The sequence below is a fragment of the Oryx dammah genome, unplaced genomic scaffold, assembly GCF_014754425.2.
Source record: "Oryx dammah isolate SB20612 unplaced genomic scaffold, SCBI_Odam_1.1 HiC_scaffold_3, whole genome shotgun sequence".
Lineage (NCBI taxonomy): Eukaryota > Metazoa > Chordata > Mammalia > Artiodactyla > Bovidae > Oryx > Oryx dammah.
The window spans coordinates 35,376,162-35,404,109 of NW_024070187.1; the positions used below are offsets into that span (position 1 = coordinate 35,376,162).

Sequence of the window (27,948 nt, forward strand, 5' to 3'; positions counted from 1 at the left end):
TGCCTTCAATTTTTCCCAGCATCAGGGTCTTTTCAAATGAGTCAGTTCTTCACATCAGGTGGCCAAATTGGAGTTTCAGCTTCAGCATCAGGCTTTCTAATGAATATTCAGGACTGATTTAGTAGGGTCATGTTAATAGGGAGTGGGGCATTTTCCTCTTTAGTCTGTACTGTCAGAGATAGCTCCACTGATAAAGCAGAATTTGAGGAAAATCTTACATCAGTTTGGATTAGGTGGTCTTTTTGTTGTTGTTTGTTTGTTTGTTTTTCCATAAAAGACCCTGACACTGGGAAAGGTTGAAAGCAGGAAGAGAAGGGGATGACAGAGGATGAGATGGTTGGATGGCATCACCAGCTCAATGGACATAAGTTTGAGCAAGCTCTGGGAGTTGGTGATGGACAGGGAAGCCAGGCGTGCTGCAGTCCATGGAGTCACAAAAAGTCAGATACGACTGAATGACTGAACTGACTGACTGAAAGAATCTGCCTGCAATGTGGGAGACCTGGGTTCGATCCCTGGGTTGGGAAGATATCCTGGAGGAGAGCATGGCAACCCACTCCAGTATTCTTGCCTGGAGAATCCCCATGAACAGAGGAGCCTGGAGGGTTACAGTCCATGGGGTTGCAAAAAGTTGGACACGACTGAGTGACTAAGCACACAAACCCCAAACAACATTGACCTTAACAAGATAGAAATGTATTTCAGGACTTCCCTTGCATTCCAGTAGTTAAGACTCTGGATTCCCAATACAGGGAGCATGGGTTCAGTCCCTGGTCAGAGAACTAAGATCCTGCATGCCACACAGCACAGCCAGAAGAAACAGAGCTATAAAAATATATTTCCTTCAAATGAGCAAAATCTGTAAGTCAGGCTAGGAGGGGTAATGAGGCTGTCGGAGGTCACTACAGAGCCAAGACCCTTTAGCTTACAGTTCCTCAAAGCTGCAGTGCAGGGCTCCCTGCCTGGGTGTTGCCATCTGCTTTCCCACCAGGCTGCAGAAGACGTGTTGCCACCCTGCACTTCCATTAATCATTTAGTTTGCTCTGCATTTAACAGTTCGTTTCTTCATTTCTCACCTTCATTTTGGTCAGGAGAAGGGGGTTTTAATAGTCAAGTTTCCAATTCTCTGTACAATCCTGGACAAATCATTTCAGTTCTGTGAGCCCTGTACATTATTTCTGGGATGATGGGATTAGAACAGACCTCTCATCAGCTTTAAAATTAAGTGATTCTAAAATAGTCATTTAATTTCTGACTATTCCACCTATTTTTCTTGCATGAACATGAAACTTGTGTGACCAGCCATAATCAAGCGATTCAGTTAATGTTGTTTATTTTTCCATTTTAACACTTAGCTTCAAAACCTTGAAGAGAAATTATTTACTTCTTGATAATTTTTTAAATTCTGAATCAGCATACGTTATTCTAAGGATTTTTTAAAAATGCACCTGCCCAGGATCTTGGAAGTGGGAATGGGAAATGAGGTGGTAGGATGAATTTTGGCAAGTGTACAATTTTTTTAAATCTCTAAAGGATATTCTGATGTGCACCCCTGGGTAAGAAGCACTGCTTCCTGGTATTCCATCTAGTGTCAGTAGCATCCCTCTGGATCCCTGAGCATCCAGAGAACATTTGCTTTAAGGCCCCATCACCCTGTGTAATCCTATCCTCTAAGTTCACAAGACCTTGAGGCCAAAGGATTGCATTTAGGGTTGGATGGTAAACATTCCCATTGATGGTCATTGATTTTGATTAGAGATAAATGATCAAAATTTTCAAAGCATATTTTAATATTACTAATAGAATGAGATGTTCAAGCTGGTTTTAGAAAAGGCAGAGGAACCAGAGATCAAATTGCCAATATCCGCTGGATCATGGAAAAAGCAAGAGACTTCCAGAAAAACATCTATTTCTGCTTTATTGACTATGCCAAAGCCTTTGACTGTGTGGATCACGATAAACTGTGGAAAATTCTTCAAGAGATGGGAATACCAGACCACCTGACCTGCCTCTTGAGAAATCTGTGTGCAGGTCAGGAAGCAACAGTTAGAACTGGACATGGAACAACAGACTGGTTCCAAATAGGAAAAGAAGTACGTCAAGGCTGTATATTGTCACCCTGCTTATTTAACTTCTATGCAGAGTACATCATGAGAAATGCTGGACTGGAAGAAACACAAGCTGGAATCAAGATTGCCAGGAGAAATATCAATCACCTCAGATATGCAGATGACACCACCCTTATGGCAGAAAGTGAAGAAGAACTAAAAAGCCTCTTGATGAAAGTGAAAGAGGAGAGTAAAAAAGTTGGCTTAAAGCTCAACATTCAGAAAACGAACATCATGGCATCTGGTCCCATCACTTCATGGGAAATAGATGGCCAAACAGTGGAAACAGTGTCAGGCTTTATTTTTTTGGGCTCCAAAATCACTGCAGATGGTGGTTGCAGCCATGAAATTAAAAGATGTGTACTCCTTGGAAGAAAAGTTATGACCAACCTAGATAGCATATTCAAAAGCAGAGACGTTACTTTGCCAACTAAGGTCTGTCTAGTCAAGGCTATGGTTTTTCCAGTGGTCACGTATGGATGTGAGAGTTGGACTGTGAAGAAGGCTGAGCACCGAAGAATTGATGCTTTTGAACTGTGGTGTTGGAGAAGACTCTTGAGAGTCCCTTGGACTGCAGGGAGATCCAACCAGTCCATTCTGAAGGAGATCAATCCTGGGATTTCTTTGGAAGGAATGATGCTAAAGCTGAAACTCCAGTACTTTGGCCACCTCATGCGAAGAGTTGACTCATTGGAAAAGACTCTGATGCTGGGAGGGATTGGGGGCAGGAGGAGAAGGGGACGACGGAGGATGAGATGGCTGGATGGCATCACTGACTCGATGGACGTGAGTCTGAGTGAATTCCGGGGGATCGTGATGAACAGGGAGGCCTGGGTGCTGCGATTCATGGGGTCGCAAAGAGTCGGACACGACTGAGCGACTGAACGACTGAACTGAACTGAACTGAATAGAATGAGAATTTGTAGAAATCTTACATTTAAATTCCTAAACTACTCAGTTTACACACCTGAGTTTTTTTCTGATGAAAGACCTAAGGTCAGAAACTTGAACCAATGACTTTATAATAGCAGATGGAGCTGTGTTGATGCTAGTGAGAGGGCTTACCTTACTGCCATGTACAGATTTCTCTATGAGCAGCCCCTAAAAGATGAGACTTGCTTAAGCCCAAGTCCCAGGCCAGATGCCTCTACTACGGGGCTGCTTAGTCCAACTAAATGCAGTTTCCCGCTCCTGGTGTTGCATTAATAATCCTCATGCTCTGTAAATTTAGATTCTACCCATTTCTTTACCATAGCTATTTTTTCAACTGACTTAATTTTGAAACTGAATATAGATGGCACTTTTAAAATAAGAATAATGCTTACACAGTGGAATTAATTTGCTTTATGGTATCAATATTTGTGAAAGAAAGGTAGATACTATCAGTTTGTTCTGTTATTCATTTATTCACTATAGGAATATTTAACAGTCTTCCACTATTTACCAAGTGCAACTCTAGGATGCAAGGCAACAGCAATTAACAAAACAGACAAAAAATTCTGCTGTGATAGCCTGTAGCTTTTACAGAGGAGAGAGGAGGTGTGAGAAGAGTTAACCAAGTCCTAAGAGGTTTGTTACTTACTTGAGCCACACTGTGAAACTGTAATTAATCTGATCTATTACATTTCAAGATTAACTTTTTATATTGTGAATTTTTTGTTTTTTTACATGTGAGTAATTTTTCTAACCAACTTAGTTAAGATGATTTTATACCAAGTATGGATTCACTCTAAAATTTAGATCAAGATGAGATTTTAATTAGTTATAATTTTACCATTGACCCATTTATACCAAAAAAAAAAAAAGAGAGAGAGAGAAAAAAGAAAGAAGCTACCTTGCAAATTTTCCTAAAGCATGTTAATAACTTACTTAAAAAAAAAAAAAACCTGGAACATTAATTAGCTTGCACTGTCAGTTCAGTTCAGTTGCTCAGTCATGTCTGACTCTTTGCGACCCTATGGACTGCAGCACGCCAGGCTTCCCTATCCATCACCAACTCTCAGAGCTTGTTCAAACTCATGTTCATTGAGTTGATGATGCCATCCAACCATCTCATCCTCTGTCGTCCCCTTCTCCTCCTGCCTTCAATCTTTCCCAGCATCGGGGTCTTTTCCAGTGAGTCCAGTGCATCAGGTGGCCAGAGTATTGGAGCTTCAGCTTTAGCATCAGTCCTTCCAATTACTATTCAAGACTTATTTCCCTTAGGATTGACTGGTTTGATCTCCTTGCAGTCCAAGGGACTCTCAACAGTCTTCTCCAACATCACAGTTCAAAAGCATCAATTCTTAGGTGCTGAGCTTTCTTTATGGTCCAACTCTCACATCTATACATGACTACTGGAAAAACCATAGCTTTGACTAGATAGACCTTTCTCAGCAAAGTAATGATGTGGTCTGGCAAAACATGGTCCACTGGAGAAGGGAATGGCAAAGCACTTCAGTATTCTTGCCTTGAGAACCCCATGAACAGGATGAAAAGGCTTGTGCTGTAGCTGGCTCATAAAAGATTGATCAAATTATTTATCAGGAGAATTGATAGTTGCTGTTTAATAAGTCTCACTTCTGAAAAGCAAAATTTAAATCATTTTTGAGCAAAATCAAAGGCTTTACAAATTTTTCTAATTTAGAAGGCTTTAAAAAATGTTTAAGCTAAAAATGCCTTTTATAAAAAAATTAGAGCAAAACATCTGTTTCCTGGTACTTATTTCACTGTTTCTTCTTCTGAAGGTGCTAAGTTTAATGAACATGAAGAAAAAGGAAGAGGCTTTGTCCTCTTTCAACAAATGACAAGTGCAGGACAGAAAAGGTCAAGGATATTGAGAAGGTCCAGTGAACTTTATTTAGAAAGTCTAAATGTTAAATATTAACTTTTCTGCTTTCATCCTGCTATCACAGTTTTCCTTCATCATTGAGCCTTGAGTGTAATTTTCTGCCCTGTTCTAATCTCCTCTTGAAGTACCTGATGATGGAATGAATAGACTTTTACCATTCCAAAATTCAAGCACAGCACCTGACCAGTGCTTAGAGTGACTCCTAAGACCAAAACATTAAAGTTTGTTAGACTTAAACTTTTAAAAATTAGGCATTAATAATACGGTTTCATAATAGTGTGCCAAATTGTTATAAACTTTTCTACAGTTGACTCACATGCTTATCCCTTTTCTAGCAAGAAGCATAATAATCAGGAAATATTCACCTATAAAAGGAAAGGGGGCTACAAGTCTCAGAGAGATTGGTCCCCGTCCACTAAACGGAGTCCCTCCTGTTTCTGAACTCACCTGCCATCGCTCGGTTTCAGAGCGGACGGCTTCTACCCCACACCTGCGCGTTGCACAGAGGGCACTGTTGTGCCCTCACGGTGACAGATTTTATATGGATAAATATCAAGACAAATGTGATTTTTTCATGTCTTGTCTTTTCAGTCACATCAGTGTTTCAGGGTAAATCAGATGTGGCATCACAGACTGCATCAGGGGCTGGATTCTTTGTTCAGTTTTTTAAAGATGAGACCATGTTAAAAAAACCTTTGTAGTACTGATTAAGGCTGAATTTGGTTTTGGACCTTTGAAATTTATTCATGTATGTTTTATTTTTTGTTTGTTTTTAATTTTGTTAGTACAGTTTATTTACAGCGTTGTGTTAGTTTCAGGTATACAGCAAAATGATTCAGATATATAGATACTCATTTTCAGTTTCTTTTGCCTTATAGGTTATTACACAATATTGAGTAGATTTCCCTGTGCTTTACAGTAGGTCCTTGTTATCTATTTTATATGTAGTAGTGTGTATATGTTAATCCCAAATTCCTAATTTATCCATCCTTCCACCATCCCCTTTGGTAACCATAAGTTTGTTTCATGTATATTTTAGATATAGTATACCTAAATAACACAAGTATTATAGGAGATCCAACCAGTCCATTCTGAAGGAGATCAGCCCTGGGATTTCTTTGGAGGGAATGATGCTGAAGCTGAAACTCCAGTACTTTGGCCCCCTCATGCGAAGAGTTGACTCATTGGAAAAGAGTCTGATGCTGGGAGGGATCGGGGGCAGGAGGAGAAGGGGACGACAGAGGATGAGATGGCTGGATGGCATCACTGACTCGATGGACGTGAGTCTGAGTGATCTCCGGGAGTTGGTGATGGACAGGGAGGCCTGGCATGCTGCGATTCACGGGGTCACAGAGAATCGGACACGACTGAGCGACTGAACTGAACTGATGCTTGTGTTAAGTCGCTTCAGTCATGTCCGACTCTGCGACCCAATGGACTGGAGCTCACCAGGCTTCTCTGTTCGTGGGAATTCTCCAGGCTAGAACTCTGGAGTGGGTTGCCATGCCCTCCTTCAGGGGATCTTCCTGACACAGGGATCAAGCTCATGTCCTTGTGTCTCCTGTGGTTCATGCATTGTGGGTGGATTCTTTACCACTGAGCCACCAGGGAAACCTATACATATATGTGTACACACACACACACACACATTTACACACATTTTTATTTGCTAACTCACACTTATATATCATAGCACACTGTATTATCTATCATGACAAAACTTTTTCACAGTCCTGTTAAACCTTTGTAGATATTTTAATGACTAAATATTCTTTCATCATATAAATGGGCCATAATTACCTATTATAGTAATTTGTCTATTTAGAATGATTTTATTTAGAGCATATTATAAATAAAAATATGATGAACACATTTTCCAAATGGTTTCCTCATATCTGATTTCTTTCCGCTAAGATCATATTGCTAGAATAGTTAAGTGGGTGCCACAGAGATAAATTTAAAGAAAGTTTTAATTACTAATGCCCCTTAAAAAAGAGGAAAATGGGTTGTATTATGGGATATAATGTGACTTTTATCCAAAAATACCTTTTTATCTTGTAATTTAGCATTTAACATATGAACAAATATACAGGGTAGTGGTAAGCACAGGCACTGTGGCCTGGCTCCCTGGGTTATAACTGTGTCTCTGCCACTTCCTCACTGGACAGACAACTCAAAGTATGCCTCAGTTTCCTCAGCTGTGAAATGGTGATAATGATAGTCCCCGCCTCTTTGGGTTGTTGTAAGAATTAAATGGGTTAATTTATGTAAATCTCTTGGAACCATGGTAGCACGGTGTCACTAAATATTTATAACAGTAACAGCAATAGCATCTAAGAATATTTCTTGATTTTACATTTTCAAAGGTTTTTTTTCTGTTTCTATTTCCCTGACATCTCAAATACTAACATATTTCAAATGACTTCTTAGTTAGATTCTTTCATACCTACAAGTACATGCACAGAATGCGCTTTCCTAAAGATTCCTAGAATTTTTAGTGTTTGAGTTGTACACATAAATCACGCGGCACATGCCTAGATCCTTATCTCAAACAGCCAATGGCAGAATTCTTAGCAAAATGTTTTTCATAGATGGTTGGAGGGCTTTAATAGTTTTCACCTTCAAGTACAAAAGTTATCACAAAGATCACTAAAATAAAGGAGCAAAAGTAGTGTGAATTCATGGATATCTTCAATGGAAAAAGAAAGCTGTCTACCCCAGTTAGTATCCCAAACCCTTGGCCATTTTTCTACTGCAGTCACGTGCTCTGAAACTGCAGGTGGGTCTCTTCAAAGGCATTCACTCTATTTATTACAATAAGACATTTATTTTTTATTTTTTGCAGTAAATCTGTGCCCCACAGGGCTTGACTGAACCTCATGGAAAGTGAAAGTGAAGATCACTGAGTCATACCCAACTCTTTGCAACCCCGTGGACAATACAGTCCATGGAATTGTCCAGGTCAGAATACTGGAGTAGGTAGCCTTTCCCTTCTCCAGAACATCTTCCCAACCCAGGTATCAAACCCAGGTCTCCCACATCGTGGGCAGATTTTTTCCCAGCTGAGCCACAAGGGAAGTCCAGAACATCATTGAGTCACTAGCAATTTTTGCATAGATAAGGCAGGGCTGTGTGGCCTCCTTGACCCAATCTTGCTAAGCTCAGAGCTGATCCTGGCCCGTTATATGATAACATGCCAATGACAAAAAGGGAGGACACAACCAGAAGAAAAGCATAGAGAAATAGCCTCCATATAGATTTCTTCTTCCTGTTCCCTCTGAAGCAGGGTTTCTAAAAGTCAGCTGTAGTGATGGTTTGGAGCAGACTACTCACTAGTTTGCAATGTCACATACCCTCGGCCCTGTCATGTAGTTGCTGGTATCTGAATCCTAGTATGGCCTTCTGTTCTGTTCAGTTCAGTCATTCAGTCATATCTGACTCTTTGTGACCCCATGAACTGCAGCATGCCAGGCCTCCCTGTCCATCACCAACCCCTGGAGTCCACTCAAACCCATGTCCATGGAGTCGGTGATGACATCCAACCATCTCATCCTCTGTCATCCCCTTCTCCTCCTGCCCTCAATCTTTCCCAGCACCAGGGTCCTTTCAAATGAGTCAGCTCTTCATATCAGGTGGCTAAAGTATTGGAGTTTTAGCTTCAACATCAGTCCTTCCAATGAACACCCAGGACTGATCTCCTTTAGGATGGACTGGTTGGATCTCCTTGAAGTCCAAGGGACTCTCAAGAGTCTCCTCCAACACCGCAGTTCAAAAGCATCAGTTCTTTAGTGCTCGGCTTTCTTTATAGTCCATCTCTCACATCCATACATGACCACTGGAAAAACCATAGCCTTGAATAGATGGACCTTTGTTGGCAAAGTAATGTCTCTGCTTTTCAATATGCTATCTAGGTTGGTCATAACTTTCCTTCCAAGGAGTAAGTGTCATAATTTCCTGGCTGCAGTCACCATCTGCAGTGATTTTGGAGCCCAGAAAAATAAAGTCAGCCACTGTTTCCACAGTTTCACCATCTATTTGCCATAAAGTGATGGGACCAGATGCCATGATCTTATATTTCTGAATGTTGAGCTTTAAGCCAACTTTTTCACTCTCCTCTTTCACTTTCATCAAAGGCTCTTTAGTTCTTCTTCACTTTCTGCCATAAGGGTGGTGTCATCTGCATATCTGAGGTGATTGATATTTCTCCCGGCAATCTTGATTCCAGCTTGTGCTTCCTCCAGCCCAGTGATTCTCATGATGTATTCTGCATTTAAGTTAAATAAGCAGGGTGACAATATACAGCCTTGACGTACTCCTTTTCCTATTTGGAACCAGTCTGTTGTTCCCTGTCCAGGTCTAACTGTTGCTTCCTGACCTGCATAGAGGTTTCTCAAGAGGCAAGTCAGGTGGTCTGATATTCCCATCTCTTGAAGCATTTCCCAGAGTTTATTGTGATCCACACAGTCAAAGGTTTTGGCATAATCAATAAAGCAGAAAGGTGTTTTTCTGGAACTCTTTTGCTTTTTCCATGATCCAGCAGATGTTGGCAATTTGATCTCTGGTTCCTCTGCCTTTTCTAAAACCAGCTTGAACATCTGGAAGTTCATGGTTCACGTATTGCTGAAGCCTGGCTTGGAGAATCTTAAGCATTACTTTACTAGCGTGTGAGATGAGTGTAGTTGTGCAGTAGTTTGAGCATTCTTTGGCATTGCCTTTCTTTGGGATTGGAATGAAAACTGAGCTTTTCCAGTCCTGTGGCCACTGCTGAGTTTTCCAGATTTGCTGGCATATTGAGTGCAGCACTTTCACAGCATCATCTTCCAGGATTTGAAATAGCTCAACTGAAATTCCATCACCTTCACTAGCTTTGTTCGTAGTGATGCTTCCTAAGGGCCTCTTGACTTCACATTCCAGGATGTCTGGCTCTAGGTAAGTGATCACACCATTGTGATTATCTGGGTCGTGAAGATCTTTTTTGTACAGTTCTTCTGGGTATTCTTGCCACCTCTTCTTAATATCTTCTGCTTCTGTTAGGTCCATATCATTTCTGTCCTTTATTGAGCCCACCTTTGCATGAAATGTTCCCTTGGTATCTCTGATTTTTTTGAAGAGATCTTTAGTCTTTCCCATTCTGTTGTTTTCCTCTAATTCTTTGCATTGATCTCTGAGCAAGGCTTTCTTATCTCTCCTTGCTATTCTTTGGAACTCTACATTCAGATGGTTCTATCTTTCCTTGCTTTTAGCTTCCCTTCTTTTCACAGCTATTTGCAAGGCCTCCCCAGACAGCCATTTTGCTTTTTTGCATTTCTTTTCCATGGGGATGGTCTTGATTCCTGTCTCTTGTACAGTGTCACAAACCTCCATCCATAGTTCATCAGGCACTCTGTGTATGAGATCTAGTCCCTTAAATCTATTTCTCACTTCCACTGTATAGTCATAAGGGGTTTGCATTAGGTCATACCTGAATGGTCTGTTGGTTTTCTCCACTTTCTTCAATTTAAGTGTGACTTTGGCAATAAGGAGTTCATAATCCGAGCCACAGTCAGCTCCTGGTCTTGTTTTTGCTGACTGTATAGAGCTTCTCCATCTTCAGCTACAAAGAATATAATCAATCTGATTTCAGTGTCGACCACCTGGTGATGTCTATGTGTAGAGTCTTCTCTTTGTTGTTGGAAGAGGGTGTTTGCTATGACCTGGGCGTTTTCTTGGCAGAACTCTATTAGTCTTTGCCCTGCTTCATTCTGTACTCGAAGGCCAAATTTGCCTGTTATTCCAAGTGTTTCTTGACTTCCTACTTTTGCATTCCAGTCCCCTATAATGAAAAGGACATCTTTTTTGGGTGTTAGTTCTAAAAGGTCTTGTAGGTCTTCATAGAACTGTTCAGCTTCTTCAGCATTACTGGTCAGGGCGTAGACTTGGATTACCGTGATATTGAATGGTTTGCCTTGGAAACAAACAGAGATCATTCTGCCATTTTTGAGACTGCATTTCGGACTCTTTTGTTGACTATAATGGCTACTCCATTTCTTCTAAGGGATTCCTGCCCACAGTAGTAGATATAATGGTCATCTGAGTTAAATTCACCCATTCCAGTCCATCTTAGTTCACTGATTCCTAGAATGTCGATATTCACTCTTGTCATCTCCTGTTTGACCACTTCCAATTTGCCTTGATTCATGGACCTAACATTCCAGGTTCCTATGCAGTATTGCTCTTTACAGCATTGAACCCTGCTTCCATCACAAGTCCCATTCACAACTGGGTTTTGTTTTTGCTTTGGCTCCGTCCGTTCATGCTTTCTGGAGTTATTTCTTCACTGATCTCCAGTTGCATATTGGGCACCTACCAACCTGGGGAGTTCATCTTTCAGTGTCCTATCTTTTTGCCTTTTCATACTGTTCATTATGTAGTCTATTTTAATGTGAACTGGCAAATGGAATAAGCTGCATGTTACCTTTTTGTACCTTAGAATATTTTTTTGTATAAATTTTTGAATCAAATCTAGAACCCAAATTTTCACTGAACCTACATTCATTTCAATATTGAGAGAAAATACACTACTTTCTCAGTGTTTTTTAACTGATATTTCATGTTTATTCTTATGAAAAGTCACATGAAAAAAGAGCCCCTGTATGAAAAATATAATCACATGTATTTATATTTTTGTATTCTTTTGCCGCTTGCGTATTTCTCTTGAAAGTACATATTGTTGGCTAATACAGCTATGAGCTATAGTTAATTCATAAGTTTTTAGAATTTTTCTTTGATTTTCATGAACTTATGAATATTCTGCAGATAAATGCAACTGAAGAGTTGATTGATAATCATCAGATTTGGGCAGATATTACATAACAGCTATACTAGTAAAGCCTAGCTTTATTTAGTGTTTATTTTGTGTTAAATGTAACTCTTTGCTAAATTAGTTTCATGTCATCCTCATAGTGGTATAAATGTATTAAATATTTATGTTCATAATTGTCCCCATGTTATTTTTTTAAACATTAAGCCTAATATTTAATTTTTTATTGGAGTATAATTGTTTGCAATGTGCTAATTTCTGTTGTACAACAACATGAATCAGCTGTATGTACACATGCATTCCGTCCCTCCCTCGCACCCCTGTCCCACCCCTCTAGGTCATCAAATCTCTGAGCTGAACCCCCTGTGCTATACAGCAGGTTCCCACTAGGTACCTATTTTGCACATTGTAGTGTATATGTATGTCAGTGTACTCTCCTGTTACTCTTTTTAATTGTCTGTAATCTATCCTCTTGTTCACTCGGTGTCTTGGGAATATCTTGTAGTTGAGTGTTTGACTGACAATAAGTGTTTATTAATGGCCTCAAAACTTTGCCAGACTTTTTGGTAAAGATGTTGTTGTTTAGTCACGAAGCCATGTCCCACTCTTTTGTGACCCCGTGGACTGCCTGCCAGGCTCCTTTTTCCGTGGGATTTTCCCAGGCAAGAATACTAGAGTGGGTTGCCATTTCCTTCTCCATGGCATCTTCCCAACCCAGGGACCAATCTTGTGTCTCCTGCATTGGCAGGAGGATTCTTTACCATTGAGCCATCAAGGAAGCCCAATAAAAATGTTACAAATAATATAAAGAAGGGGAAATCTGGTTGAGACCATGTGACCTAGAAACTTGAGATAACTAAGATTATGCTGTTAGATGACATGCAATGAAGTGTAGTTTGTGTGGTGGTGAGTTAACAGGAATTCAGAATTGGGAAAGGTTATTTAGACCTGACAGTAGTTAGTGAATCTCTGTGGTCAGTGGATTTTTATCTGAACTTCATAGGAAGTTAAGATGTGGTTTGGTTGGTGATTGGTCAGTGATCAGCAGATGACATTCTGGGTGAACGGACAAGCAAGAGACAGTCCTCAAGGCGAGAAAGAGCTTCCAGAGTAACAAATACAATGGATCCAAGTTTTTGAAAATTTCCTGCGATTCTGACATGATTTTTACACATTTTTAGGAAAAGAATATTGATCGTATTCTCATTGTTTTCTTACTTAAGACAATGGGAGAGTATTTCTGGGGTTAGAGAGACCTCAGGTATAAAAAGTCTGTACTCTGAGTATTCATTTGGCATTTGTGTTGTCCGTGATTCAAGAGACAGAAGAAAAGTAAATCGTATTTATTTCCTTAATTCAAAATTTATTACACCATGCTTTGCCCTACAAAAGATTACAATGGAAACTTGCAAACTGGTGTATATTTTGCTTGTTGATAGTGAATATTTCTGGATAACTTTCCCACACTGGAATTCGTTATTTCACTGGTTCTCAGACTTATTTCCTTCTGCTTCTTTCTAGCTATTTATTCTCTTCTTCTAGGTTGCTGTTGTATATACTCTCATAATCTCTCATTACATAGAATCATTATTCTAAGGAGGCGTTAGGCCTGGGGAAGATTGGTTTGAGAGTCCAGGAGAGGTGTGTGGATCATATATGGTTTGAAAGTTCCCCTCAGAAATATTGGTATCTCCCCTTTACTGTATCCTTTGCTATAAAAGAAGTTTTATACACATTTTTATTTCTGTATCTCAGTTGATATTTTTCTGGGGTATGATTAATCCATTATTAATGAATTCAAATAAACTGTCTTCAGTGTCTTAACTGGAAAGTTTTTGAAAATTCCTTTCTCTCTCTTTTTTTAATTTTGTGTTTTAGATCTGCAAATCCAGTAGTGAGGGATCTATTTGGACCCACAGGGTACCACACCCAGAACTGTCTGAGGGCGTTCCTCAGGTCAGCCTGCAGCTAAGTCGGCGAAAACCCTGCTGGGATGACATGAGTTCAGCGGAGGATGCTAATGCTGCCAAGTTGCTGTCCAGGTTGGCATGTTTCTTTTGTTTATGTGCCATGTATTGCCATCTGTGCTAATGTACAAGGCCCTCATATGTAGGTGTGTTTACACCAGGGTCATCAGGATACAGATCAGTAAAACTGTTTAAAATTTACTGTAACTTTTGAAAATGTTCTGATCTTATCACAGAAGCATCCCTGGCCTATTTTCTGGATTAAAATAAATTATTTAGTCAGTCAATCTATGCTAGCCTCACATTAAATGTTGGAAGAGTTATTTTGGGGGGATGCCTTTTCATAGTATGTTCAGTGGCCAATATTATCTGCAGTGGGGATTTCACAGTTGTTACTAGAACCAACTCTCACTAACACATTGTGAATATTGCCTTTTAAGCATTAGGTTGCATGTTAACCTAAAAGCAAACTTCATTGATATACTTGAGGAAAAAGGCATATAATTTTCTTAAAAAAGGTAAAATGGGATCTGAATCTTATTTACTCCTAACATATAGAATTTTTCCTTTAAAAAATTTTTCATCTTTTTTTGTAACTTACAACCTATTTCTATAATTTAAAAAAATCACTACAATAAATTTCACTAAAAATAAAATTTAAATCCTTCCTATGTCTTTGTAGTAACAGAATAGATAGTGTGCCAATTTTTATTTCAAAAATGAACTTATGGAGCTGTTTTCATTTGCAGTTGCTTTCTAGAACAAGTTATTATTTAGTTCATAAATTTGAACCAGGAAAAAATAGTGTTTGTTTTGTACACATACACAGGTTTCTCTAAAATTTTTCTTAGAGAAGTTTCCATTTTTTTCCTTAACAATTTATTGGTTACCTCAGTCTTAACCACATGGTGTGGCATTGTCTATTAAATATATTGCTTGCCCTTATTCTCTAAATACAGTATTCATTTTGGTTTTCCAACTTTTTTCCAAAGAATTGTCAAGATGCATTTCATCAGAGCTTTTCATAGTATTGATTTATTTTTTAGTTGCTCCTACTAAAGAAAAAAAAAAGGCAATTCAGCAAAATCTATTTTTGTCGGCCCTATCTGATAAGCTTAATTGACTTTACAAAGCAGTGAATAAAGTCATTCTGTTTGCACTTATTAAAATCATTGCAACATATTTATACATAACAGTTTGATTTTCAACAAAATTACAGTATCAATTAACAACAAAGATAACACTAAGAAAGAACCTTTGGTACTGAAATGTCCAGAATGAGGAAGTGTCCTGTGATTTTTCAACAATAAGTTTGATTTCTAGAGCTTTGAGAGTTGGTTTTTGGCTAACAGCATGTTCTTGATAACTTGAAATTTTTAGAGTTTAGACCTTGTTCAGTAGTTTTTCCCAGGTTGGCTGACTTTGATCATTTTTCTTCTTAGTTTCAGATCTTAAACATAGCCCCATTGCTTCTTGAGATGTAACAGAAGTATGAATTTTTGTCAGCAAGAGTTCATTATTTTTCTACTCTTCAGATAATGGCAGTAAAAATAAAAGCATAACGAAGTAACACATTTTAAAATGTGATGTTTTGAGAGTTCAGAGAGGAGTTCACTATCATTTATTGCTTATTGACTGACTTCTATCTTGAAAATTTATTTATTTATATGAATAACATTTTTCTGTATTTCTGTACTTGTCTAAAACTGGCTTTGAGGATGTTCAGTTCAGTTCAATTGCTCAGTTGTGTCAGACTCTTTGCAAACCCATGGACTGCAACATGCCAGGCCTCCCTGTCCATCACCAATTCCCAGAGTTTACTCAAACTCATGTCCATTGAGTTGGTGATGCCATCCAACCATCTCATCTTCTGTTGACCCCTCTCCTCCTGCCTTCAATCTTTCCCAGCATCAGGGTCTTTTCAAATGAGTCAGTTCTTCGCACCAGGTGCCAAAGTATCGGAGCTTCAGCATCAGTCCTTCCAATGAACACCCAGGACTGATCTCCTTTAGGATGGACTGGTTTCATCTCCTTGCAGTCCAAAGGACTCTCAAGAGTCTTCTCCAATTTGAAGAGTCTTCTTCAAATCCTATAAAAAAAAAAACAATAATTTTTTCAGTCTTCATAGAATTTTTCTCTCAGAATGCATTAGAAAAGCTTAGAAATAAACTCTCTCTTGATTTTGTTAGAGCTCAGTGGAGCTGTTTTGTATTGACTTCCCAGCCAAAGACAGAGGTGCTTAGTGATATGTTCACTTCATTCAGTAAAGACATTTAGCTAGTCCATTTATATCTTCTAAAACTGACAGCAGCAATTCCTAAAATATTGTCCAAAATTCTTTTTTTTTTTTTTTTGGTAATCCAGTTGCTTGCATTAACAAAATTCACAATAAAGGCATAACCTCTATTCTGACATGCCAACTCTGAAAGAATAAATGTCATCATTCTCCACGTTGTAAGTACAGTGCTTAATTTTGGCAGATCAGAGGTACACACAGAAATGAGGATGTTATTAGACAGGTGCATCCCTTAAGCAAGACTGGAACATTCCAGTTCTTCTCCCTACATGGTAGTAATCTTATTTTGCTCCTTTTAAAAAGATCAAGAACTGTACTTGTTTTGTCATTTACACAAAAACTAAACTACATGTATTAACTTGTATGATAGTAAGCAGGCTGTTTAAAAATTCTTCTGGAAGAGAGTCACACATCCATCCTAAAAAGAGAAAGGGAAAATACATAGTATATGTAAAGTTTAAGATGTTAAAATGATTTAACATTTCAGGGATAGCTATATTATTATCTATTTCAACATGTGACATAGATAAATGATCATTTTTCATGTTTCTAACACTGTACTATATTATTTTCAGAATTTAATTTTAGAACTTAAGAGGATTAATATTTTTAGTCTTTTAGATGTTTAACAATATTTATTGTAATGTTTTATTTGAAAGGTTATGCATTTCCTTGAATGTGTGATTTTTCTTAAAGGCCAAAAAAAATTTCTAGTTTTGTTCTGTAAAGTCAAAGTGTAGAGTCAAGAAACTGTATGTATATTGTACGATTCCCTTTATATGAGATGGCCAGAAAAGGCAAATTTATAGAAACAGAGGTAGATTTGTGATTGTCTGGAAGCCAGGAGGGGACTGTGAATGTATAGGAGACTAGCTATATATGCCTGCTGCTGCTGCTGCTAAGTCGCATCAGTCGTGTCTGACTCTTCGCGACCCCATGGACTGTACTCACCAGGCTCCTCTGTCCATGGGCTTCTCCAGGCAAGAGTACTGGAGTGGGGTGCCATTAAAGGGGCCTTATTTAAGGCAGTGAAAATGTTCTGAAACTCTTATGGTGATAGCTACACCACTTGGTAAAATTACTGAAAATCACTGAACTGTGTACTTAAAAGGTAGATTTTATGATATGTAAAATACACCTCGGTAACATTGTTTTGAAAAATACAAATACAAAAAAAAAAATGGAATGAGGAGAAGTGGATGTGTTTTAACAAGAAATGAAACACATGAAAAGATGCTCAATGTTGCTCATTTTTAGAGAAATACAAATCAAAACTACAATGAGGTATCATTGCACACTGGTCAGAATGGCCACCATGGAAAAGTCTTCAATCAATGCTGAAGAGGCTTTGGAGAAAAGAGAACCCTCTAACACTGTTGGTTGGAATGCAAACTGATACAGCCACTATGGAGAACAGTGTGGAGATTACTTAAAAAACTAGGAGTAAAACTGCCACATGATCCAGCAATCCCACTACTGGGCATATACCCAAGGAAACCGTAATTGAAATGACCTGGCTTTAATTCTGCTTCACTGAAATCCCAGAGGCAATTCTGTGAGCCCAGGAACCCAACAAAAGAATGTATTTACTTGCCAAAACCAATCTATAAAGACCAGAAGATGTGTTGCTCCTTCAAATGCACAGGTACAAATACATGGCTACACAAATCACGGAGAATCAGGCAAACATTTCACAAAAGGAAATTAGTAAAGCCCCAATAACCAAACCAAGTAAGTGGAAATAGACAAGTTTCCTAAAAAGAATTTTTAAAATTATGTTTTAAAAGCTTATTGAGATGCAAGAGAACATTGGTAGACAACTAAATAAAATTTAAAAAACAGTACTTAATAGATCAGGGAGTATAATAGAGAAATAGAAACCATGAAAGGAGTCAAACAGAAATCCTGGAGCTGAAGACTACAATGACAGAACCAAAAATTTGATAGAGAGTTTCAACAGTGCAGACTCAGTTGTGAAGAATAAAGAATCAGCCAACTTGAAAATAGGTTATTTAGCTTTAGTTGTAGGAACAACAGAAAAAAAAGAATGCAAAAGAGTGACAAAATCATGCAAGACCTAGAGAACACCTTAAACAAATGAATATACATGACTTAGAAGTCCAAACAGGAGAAAGAGGAAGAAAGAAGAAAACTTAGTTTAAAAATAATGGCTGAACATTTTCTGAATCTTAAAAAGGATATGGATATCCAGGTGAAGCTAAAAGGACCCCAAACAAGGTTATTTTGGAACATATTATACAAATTGTCAGAAGTCAAAGCCCAAAAGAGACTCTTGAAAGGAGTATGACAGAAAACAACTGACCACATTCAAAGCAACCCATAAGGCTATAAGTGGATTTTTTGGCATGACCCTTGTAGGCAGGGAGGGAATAGGATGATATATTTTTCTTGGGAAAAAAAAAAAATTACCAACCAGGAATACTCTGTCTGACAAAACTATCCTTCAGAAAAATGGTTAAAATATTCAGTTATAAGATAAGTAAGTTCTGGGCATCTAAGGCTCTGCATGATGATGGTAGTTAACAGTACTGTGTTGTATACTTGAAATTTGCTAAGAGAGTCTCACCAGAAAACTAAATTGTAGCCGTGAGATGATGGATATGTTAATTTGCCTATTTGTGGTCATCAGCTTACAATGTATACAGGTATCAAATTACCACACTTAGATACTGTAAAGATATACAATCTGTATTTGTCAATTATACCTCAGTAATGTTAAAAAAAACTTCCTGATATTCAAGCTGGTTTTAGAAAAGGCAGAGGAACCAGAGATCAAATTGCCAACATCCACTGGATCATGGAAAAAGCAAGAGAGTTCCAGAAAAACATCTATTTCTACTCTATTGACTATGCCAAAGCCTTTGACTGTGTGGATCACAATAAACTGTGGAAAATTCTGAAAGAAATGGGAACACCAGACCACCTGACCTGCCTCTTGAGAAATCTGTATGCAGGTCAGGAAGCAGCAGTTAAAACTGGACATGGAACAACAGACTGGTTCCAAATAGGAAAAGGAGTACGTCAAGGCTGGATATTATCACCCTGCTTATTTAACTTATATGCAGAGTACATCATGAGAAACGCTGGACTGGAAGAAACACAAGCTGGAATCAAGATTGCCGGGAGAAATATCAGTCACCTCAGATATGCCGATGACACCACCCTTATGGCAGAAAGTGAAGAGGAACTAAAAAGCCTCTTGATGAAAGTGAAAGTGGAGAGTGAAAAAGTTGACCTAAAGCTCAACATTCAGAAAATGAAGATCATGGCATCTGGTCCCATCACTTCATGGGAAATAGATGGCCAAACAGTGGAAACAGTGGCAGACTTTATTTTTTGGGGCTCCAAAATCACTGCAGATGGTGATTGCAGCCATGAAATTAAAAGATGCTTGCTCCTTGGAAGAAAAGTTATGACCAACCTAGATAGTATATTCAAAAGCAGAGACATTACTTTGCTGACTAAGGTCCTTCTAGTCAAGGCTATGATTTTTCCAGTAGTCATGTATGGATATGAGAGTTGGACTGTGAAGAAGGCTGAGCACCGAAGAATTGATGCTTTTGAACTGTGGTGTTGGAGAAGACTCTTGAGAGTCCCTTGGACTGCAAGGAGATCCAACCAGTCCATTCTGAAGGAGATCAGCCCTGGGATTTCTTTGGAAGGAATGATGCTAAAGCTGAAACTCCAGTACTTTGGCCACCTCATGCGAAGAGTTGACTCATTGGAAAAGACTTTGATGCTGGGAGGGATTGGGGGCAGGAGGAGACGGGGAGCAGAGGATGAGATGGCTGGATGGCATCACTGACTCGATGGATGTGAGTCTGAGTGAACTCTGGGAGTTGGTGATGGACAGGGAGGCCTGGTGTGCTGCGATTCATGGGGTCGCAAAGAGTCAGACACGACTGAGCAACTGAACTGAACTGAATGTTAGAAAAAATTACATAGCATTCATTTTTACAAGGTGATCTTGTAAAAATATTTCAGGTCTGAAAAGTAACCTTGGATGAAGAAACTATGATTCTGAAAAGGTTGTTCATTTAACAGGTATTTATTGAGTTAGGTGAATTATTGAAGATCACCTACTTAGTTGACAGGCTGAGATTAATATATGTCTTCTGATTGTTTTGCAGTCATTTCCCACCTATCTTCTACCTTGATTTACTTCACCTTTCATGTCTTTATACTTCTCTCTTCAACCTGATTGTGACTTTCTGAATTAGAGGGACTGAGTCTTATTAGTTTTTTTTTTTTTTTTTTGCATTCATGATAGTACCTACTAGTCATACACTTAGCCGCTCCTGCCATAGTCATTATTCTTATAACATTATTACATGTACATTACATGTGCACAATTTGGAGTTAAATTCTACTATCTTTATCTTGACTGACTTAAACTTCTTTGAGATTGAGGTCTGATTCTAAAATGGGAGAATTTTATGTGTCAGTTCTCTTTCTTGTGGTCCTTGGAAAGTGTTCCTTGGGAAAGGTTCCCAAGGGAACCCTGTACTGCCCACTCTTGAAGATGCCACAGAATTCCAGACAGCTGTACTTTCTCATCCTCCTCACTAACTCTCTGTGCCGTCTTCCCGTGGGATGGGTCTCTGACCCTGATGTTGCATTTCTATCAGTGGGGTGCTGCTTATTTATGTACGAGAAGTTCATTGTTTTATGAGTCTCATTACCTCTATGTGCAGCCCTCCACCCTTGTGGCAGAAATTGTGTCTTGTGATGTTTGCTAAATGATTCTTCATATTTTAGTCACATTACAATAGTAGATTTCATAAGATTCAGATGTCTAATGATTAATAATGAATCAGTATTCAATAATATTCGCTGTACCCATTGTCCTTCAAGATAGCTTATCTATTCTGGCAGTTAGCTATGACTTTCTTCATTTCTGAAGTCCCGCCAGCCCCAGAAAACAGCCATAATTATCCTGTGTTTGTACTTCATAAAGGGCACTCCAGTTACTTCCTGAATGTCTATCTGTTCCCTGGAATGTTTCACTCTCTGCTACTTGGAAAAAATGTTTCCAAATTTTTAACTGACAAGTAAGGCTGAAATAAAATTGGGATTCTTAGCTACAAGATTCATAACCATATCATGTACAGTGTAATTTGAAAAACTACCAAATATAAATGTGCTGCTGACTCTGCAAGGTTTCCTGCGATAAGTCCCATATGAGGAAAGGAAAGTCTAAAAACCACTTTGTGAAAAGCATAGTGGTAAGCCTAACCACACAGTTCACTTACAGAGTTAATATTTTCTGAAGTATTCAGACTCCCTGGCCTTCATAACAAAGATTTATAGAAAAGTAGGTTTAAAATGTCCCCAAGGTCCCAGGCTGTATTAGAAAAAAAAATCTAACTCTATTTCTAAAGATAGTTCCCTAATCTATTCTTTACCGCCACTAGCTCCCATGATAAATATTCCAGGGTCATCTTAGATAAACTATCTCATATACATTGGATAACTATTAAACATATTTCTAGTATTTTTAATATCCTTTTTTCCTATAATTTAAAATGAAAGTCTCTAATACTTCTCTAGTTATTTTGATGATTAAAAAAAGCAATTTATCCATTCACCAAGCCTGCCACTCAATACAGTTGCTCTATTCAAATTTTTGCATTTCACTAGAATGCAAATTTCAATTTCAATTTTTTTTTTTTTAACTAAACTCTATTTATAGTATGAGTAGTTGGTGAAAGGGAAGGTAAGTAATGGTAAAGAAATTTATTATGATGTTTGCAGATCATTCCCAGTAGCATGTAAATCACCAGAGTATATCAGGACTGCTAAGGTGTTAGTTGAAATTATTTTAGTAATTCAAAGTCTGCAAACTTTTATTGGGCACATTCTTTGTACTGCATTTTGCACTGGGCCCTGAGAAGTCAAAGAGAACTAGGGAACAGTCTCTAACCTTCAGGGTCTCCTAGTCCATTAAGTGAGGCAACTTATATGTGGTTAACAATGGTATGAAATGCAGAAGGTTTAAAACTGACATAATAGATATGTTATAAAAGCAAAGAGGACTTCTCATTGAATAAATGTCAAGTCATTCAAGGCCTTTAGAAATCTGGCTCATTCTATCTTCCTGACTTACTCTTTAACAGTTCTTTATTCTACTAAACCCAGGTTACATTGCAACCACATTAACCATATATCCCAGTGGATTTGTATCTTTCTTAATGTGTTCTCTTTATCTGGAGTGTCCTTATTCCACTTTGTCAGTGGTCAATTTTCATCTCCTCTAGGAAGCTCCCATTAACTCTTGCCATTTTGTATAAGTAGAATCACAGAATACAAGCCCTTTTGGATCTACCTTGTTTCACTTATCATATGCTTTAGAGGTTCATTCATATGAATGAAATATCAGTATGTCAGTCCTTTTATGACTTAAATACTATCCCATTGTATTAATATGTGTAGAACACATTTTCAGTTCATCAGTTGATGGACATTTGGATTGCTTTTACTTTGGGGCTATTACAAATAATGCTAGTATGAATATTTGTGTGCAAGTCTTTCTCTGGACATATTTTCAGTTCTCTTGAGTATATGCCTAGGGATGGAATTTCTGGATCATATGGTAAGTCTGATTTCTTGAAGAACTGATAAGCAGTTTCTCAAAGTGACTGCTTCATTTTGCATTCCCATTAGCAATGTATGATGTTTCCAGTTTCTTCACATCCTTACCAACACCTGTAATTGTCTTTTTATTGTAATCATTCTAATGGGTATGGAATGGTCTCTCATTGTGGTTTTGATTTGTTTTTCCCTAATGATGTTGAGCATTTTTTTTCATGTGTTTGTTAGCCATTTGTATATCTTCTTTGGAGAAATGGCCATTCAAATTCCTTGTCCATTTTTAACAGTTGGGTTATTTGTCTTTTTATTGTTGAGTTGGAAAAATTCTTTATATGTTCTGAATACTAACCTTTATCAGGTACATGATTTTCAAATATTTTCTCATTCTGTGGGTTTTGTTTTCACTTTTTTGAAGTATCATTTGAAGGACAAAAGTTTTTTTGTCTTTATTGTCCAGTTAATCTGTTTTTTCTTTTGTTGTTTATGATTTTGGTGTCCTATCCAAGAAACCGTTGCCTAATCCAAAAACAAAGACTTACATCTATGATTTCTTCTAAGAGTTTTATAGTTTTGCTGTTATATTTAGGTATTTCATTCCTTTTGAGTTAATTTTTAGATACAGTGTGAAGCACAGGTCCAGTTTCATTATTTCACATGTGGATATTTGTTTGTCCCCACCACCATTTGTTGAAAAGATTATTCCTTTCCCATTAAATTGTCTTTTTGGTTTCTTTGTCAAACATTTAAGTCTGGTGTTAGAATAACAAAAACAAATCTAAACATAGTAGCTCTTCTCTTACCACATTTGTTTCTGAAAACATGAATTTCACTTTAGTAGAGAAATAAGCATGGCTTAGATTTATAAAATGTTACAGCACAATCCAAAGATTTTGTCCTATTTCACACAGCAATTAAGAAAGGACTGTTATCTCCTGCCTCCCAGTCTACCAGTGTATCCATAGCTATACCCTTACACTCTGCCTTCTCTTCTTTCTCGGTGGGTGAACTGAACTTGTACCTCTCTGGGATCAACCCTGTGCTGGTACTCTGAACCCCACTCTCTCTCACTCACTTAAGGACTAAGTTAGAATAATCACTTCCTTTCTCTATGACATCAATTTCGCCCTTCCAAAGTTTCCCCATCAGCATAGAAGCATTTTATAATAGCTCTCAGTATTTTTTAATCCTCCCTCGGAACAATATCCCTCTTCATTTTTAGAGCTCTGGTAAAGGATTATATGTACTTGCTGTCTCCATAGCCTTTCCTCCCATTTCTTTCTTTAGCCCACACACCACTGAAATTGTACTTGTCAAGAACACCAACAATCTCCATCTTGCCAAGTCCAAAGGTTGGTCCACTGTTCTCATTTTACTCTTATCTCTCAGCAGGATTTGGCCGAACTAATAACTGTTTTCAAGCACTTTCTTCACTTTGTTTCTGCAATACTACACTGTCCTGACTTTCCTCTGATCTTATTAGACACCCTTTATTAGTCCTGTTTGCAAAACCTGTCTTTTCCAGATCTCTCAAAGTTGGAACATGGAAAGGCTCAGTCCTATGACCTCTTCTCAAGCTATGCTCATCGTGGGTACGTTCATCCAGGCCCACAGTTTTGAATACCATCTTGAGGCCTATGACCTCCAAAATTATACTTCCAGGTCCAACCTCTCAATATAATTATATTCCAAATTATTATATGCATTTGGTAGGAAAAGCTACTTAACCTTGGGGTACCCCCCCCAACGCAAAGGGAAAATGTGGAACCCTCTGTTAAAAAATGTGAATTTTAAGATGGCAGCAGCAGAGCATAAAACCAGATATGGGGCTTTGTGTGCATTGTTCATGAGAAACTGCATATTTCATATGCCCATGAAGTCAGCCCTGCCTATTGGCTACCTGATAAATGTACTTGGATATTGAATGAGCATATTACACTCAATCTATATAAAGCAAAACTCCTCATTTACACTTCTGCCTAAAAAAAGACAATCTCATTTCTACCCAGGTTTACCCCCATCTTAATAATTTGTACCATTCACCGAGTTGTGACCAGTCGCTTCAGTTGTGTCCAAGTCTTTACGATCCGCCCACCAGGCTCCTCTGACCATGGGATTTTCCAAGCAAGAATACTGGCTTAGGTTGCAGTTTCTTTTTCCGGGCGATCTTCCCAACCCCAGGATCAAACCTGTGTCTCTTTTGTCCCCTGCATTGGCAGGCAGGCTCTTTACCACTAGCACCACCTGGGAAGCCCCACTAAATGCATGGTAGACTTTAAAATTGTTGTTTAACCGATAAGTTGTATCCAACTCTTTGTGACCCTATGGACTGTAGCCTGCTGGGTTGCACTGTCCATGGGATTATCCAGGCAAGAACAGTGAAGTAGGTTGCCATTTCCTTCTCCAACTCACCCAGTTACTGAGGCCAAAAATTTGTCATTCCTCTATTTTTTTCAACCAATTCATCAGCAAGTTCTGTTGCCTCTACCTTTGAGGTATATGCTCAAACATCTGGCATCTAAATTTTCAGTCTCAAATCATCATCTCACAGATAATTTTTCTTACAAAGAGAAAACATTCTTTGATAGTGGAAAAATCTAGCAATCACTACTTAAATCAAATGATTACACTTGTCATTGTGGATAGAAATATAAGAAGCATAAAAATATTTTTGAGGAGTAGAAATGTTATAGAAATATTTTACTGATTGTTAAATGTAATGTTATAAAATAGGACATACTGTATAATCCTTATCTTTTATTGTAAAATATACATAAAATTTACCATTTCATCCATTTTTACATACATGGTTTGCTGGCATTAAATACTTTGCATTGTCCCATCTTTATGTAATTATATAAATTATATCTAAATAGAGAAAAATGAAAGGACATAGAATCATATTAAATAATGCTTATGTAAGTAATGGGATTGTGTTTGACTTTTATATTCTTTTTTCTCTGTATTTTCTAAATTTTCTGTGTGAGTATAGATTATATAATTTGCAACAAGAAATAATGTCTGTTGTATTTTAAATAAAGGATGACAAATGTTTCAAGAGAGATATAGATTGTCAGATATAAATTGTTAGATTTTAGAGAAATCATATAGAGCTACAACTGAACTGACTTTGGACTTAACAATTATGGCTTCACTCATTTAAGAGGATAAAATCCCTTGAGTGGTAGAATTGGAAAGAACAGTGATGAGAAGCCCAAACAGGCTGAGTTTTATTTGGATGAGTGGATATGGGTTCAGAAGGGGGATTCCAGGCTAAGAGAAAGGCCTAAACAGGAACAAATGGACAGCAGAGCACATCTGTGGCCATGTGCAGTTCAGCCAACCTGGAGCCGCCATTCATGTGAAGGAGAGTGTAATAATAATATATGTGGATATGGAGAAGCAGAAGGGCCCTGTTGTATGTGTGAATCAGTTCAGTTCAGTCACACAGTCGTGTCCAACTCTCTGCGACCCCATGAACTGCAGCATGCCAGGCTTCCCTGTCCATCACCAACTCCCGGAGCTTGCTCAAACTCATGTCCATTGAGGCAGTGATGCCATCCAACCATCTCATCCTTGTCATACCCTTTTCCTCCTGCCTTCAGTCTTTTTAAGCATTGGGATCTTTTCAGTGAGTCAGTTCTTCACATCAGGTGGCCAAAGTTATTGGAGTTTCAGCTTCAACATCAGTCTTTCCAATGAGTATTCAGGGTTGATTTCCTTTAGGATTGATTGGTTTGATTTCCTTGCAGTCCAAGGGACTCCCAAGAGTCTTCTCCAACACCACAGTTCAAAAGCATCAATTCCTCGACACCCAGCCTTCTTTATGGTCTAACTCTCACATCCATACATGACCACAGGAAAAACCACACCTTTGACTAGACGGACCTTTGTCAGCAAAGTAATGTCTCTGCTTTTGAATATGCTGTCTAAGTTGATCATAGCTTTTCTTCCAAGGAGTAATCATCTTTTAATTTCATGGCTACAATCACCATCTGCAGTGATGTTGGAGCCCCAAGAAATTAAGTCTCTCACTGTTTCCATTGTTTCCCTCTCTATTTGCTGTGAAGTGATGGCACCAGATGCCATGATCTTTGTTTTTTGAACGTTGAGTTTTAAGCCAGCTTTTCCACTCTCCTCTTTCACTTTCAGGGCTTCCCTGGTGGCTCAGAGGGTAAAGCATATGCCTGCAGTGTGGAGACTGAGGTTCGATTGCTGGGTTGGGAAGATCCCCTGGAGAAGGAAATGGCAACCCACTCCAATACTCTTGCTTGGAAAATTCCATGGATGGAAGAGCCTGGTAGGCTACAGTCCATGGGGTCGCAAAGAGTCAGACACAACTGAGCGACTTCACTTTGACTTTCATCAAGAGTCTCTTCAGTTCCTCTTTACTTTCTGCCATAAGAATGGTGTCATCTGCCTATCTGAGGTTATTAATATTTCTCCTGGCAATTTTGATTCCAGTTTGTGCTTCACCCAGTCTAGCATTTCGCATGATGTACTCTGCATATAAGTTACATAAGCAGGGTGACAATATATAGCCTTGACATACTCCTTTCCCAATTTGGAACCAGTCCATTGTTCCATGTCTGGTTCTAACTGTTGCTTGTTGACCTGCATACAGATTTCTCAGGAGGCAGGTAAGGTGGTCTGGTATTCCCATATCTTGAAGAATTTTCCACAGTTTGTGTGTGTGAGTAGAATTTCAGTTTTACTTTATTAAGCTATGAAAAGCAATTAAAGCTTTTTGATATTACAGTAGTGTTTTGGGAAGATCAGTTCTGTATAACAGTTTTTACCTACTGTGAAAGCTGTCATCCAGAGGCTCTGTGTGTGTGTATGTGTTCAGGCAGTCAGTCGTGTCTGACTCTTTGCAGCCCCATAATATAGCCTGCCAGGCTCCTCTGTCCATGGGATTTTACAGGCAAGAATTCTGGAGCAGGTTGCCATTTCCTACTCCAGTGGGTTTTCCCAACCCAAGGCATTGAACAGGATTGAAGCTGTGTCTCTGGCATCTCCTGCACTGGCAGGCAGATTCTTTGCTACTAGCACCACCTGGGAAGCCCCCATTCAGAAGTTAAGGAATAAAATTTTTAACTATGGGGAGGGGTAAGGAGCATGGAAAAGAACAGGTGATGGTAGTGAACTCACCAAAAATGAGAGAGGCAATATTATCTCATTTAAGCTTCTCTTTGTGACAGAGTATCCATTCAGTTATCATTTGGTTTGGCCACACTGTACCATTTATCTGTTTCATATAGAGTGATTTGAAGTCTAGGCTAATATTTCTAGAGGTACTCATATTTGTCCAAACGTATTTTACTAGGTTGTTTCCAGAC

The 27,948-nt window shown here is 38.5% G+C and overlaps 1 protein-coding gene across 5 annotated transcripts in view; it reads left to right on the plus strand.

The window, feature by feature from the left end:
* The window catches only part of FAM13A (family with sequence similarity 13 member A), a 338,407-nt gene that overhangs the window by 200,584 nt on the left and 109,875 nt on the right, over positions 1-27,948 (plus strand). For all 5 annotated transcript variants that reach the window (XM_040237865.1, XM_040237862.1, XM_040237866.1 and 2 more), the window contains one exon: positions 13,616-13,779. In XM_040237865.1, the coding sequence (XP_040093799.1) occupies positions 13,616-13,779 (164 nt within the window). The remainder of the gene's footprint in view (positions 1-13,615; positions 13,780-27,948) is intronic.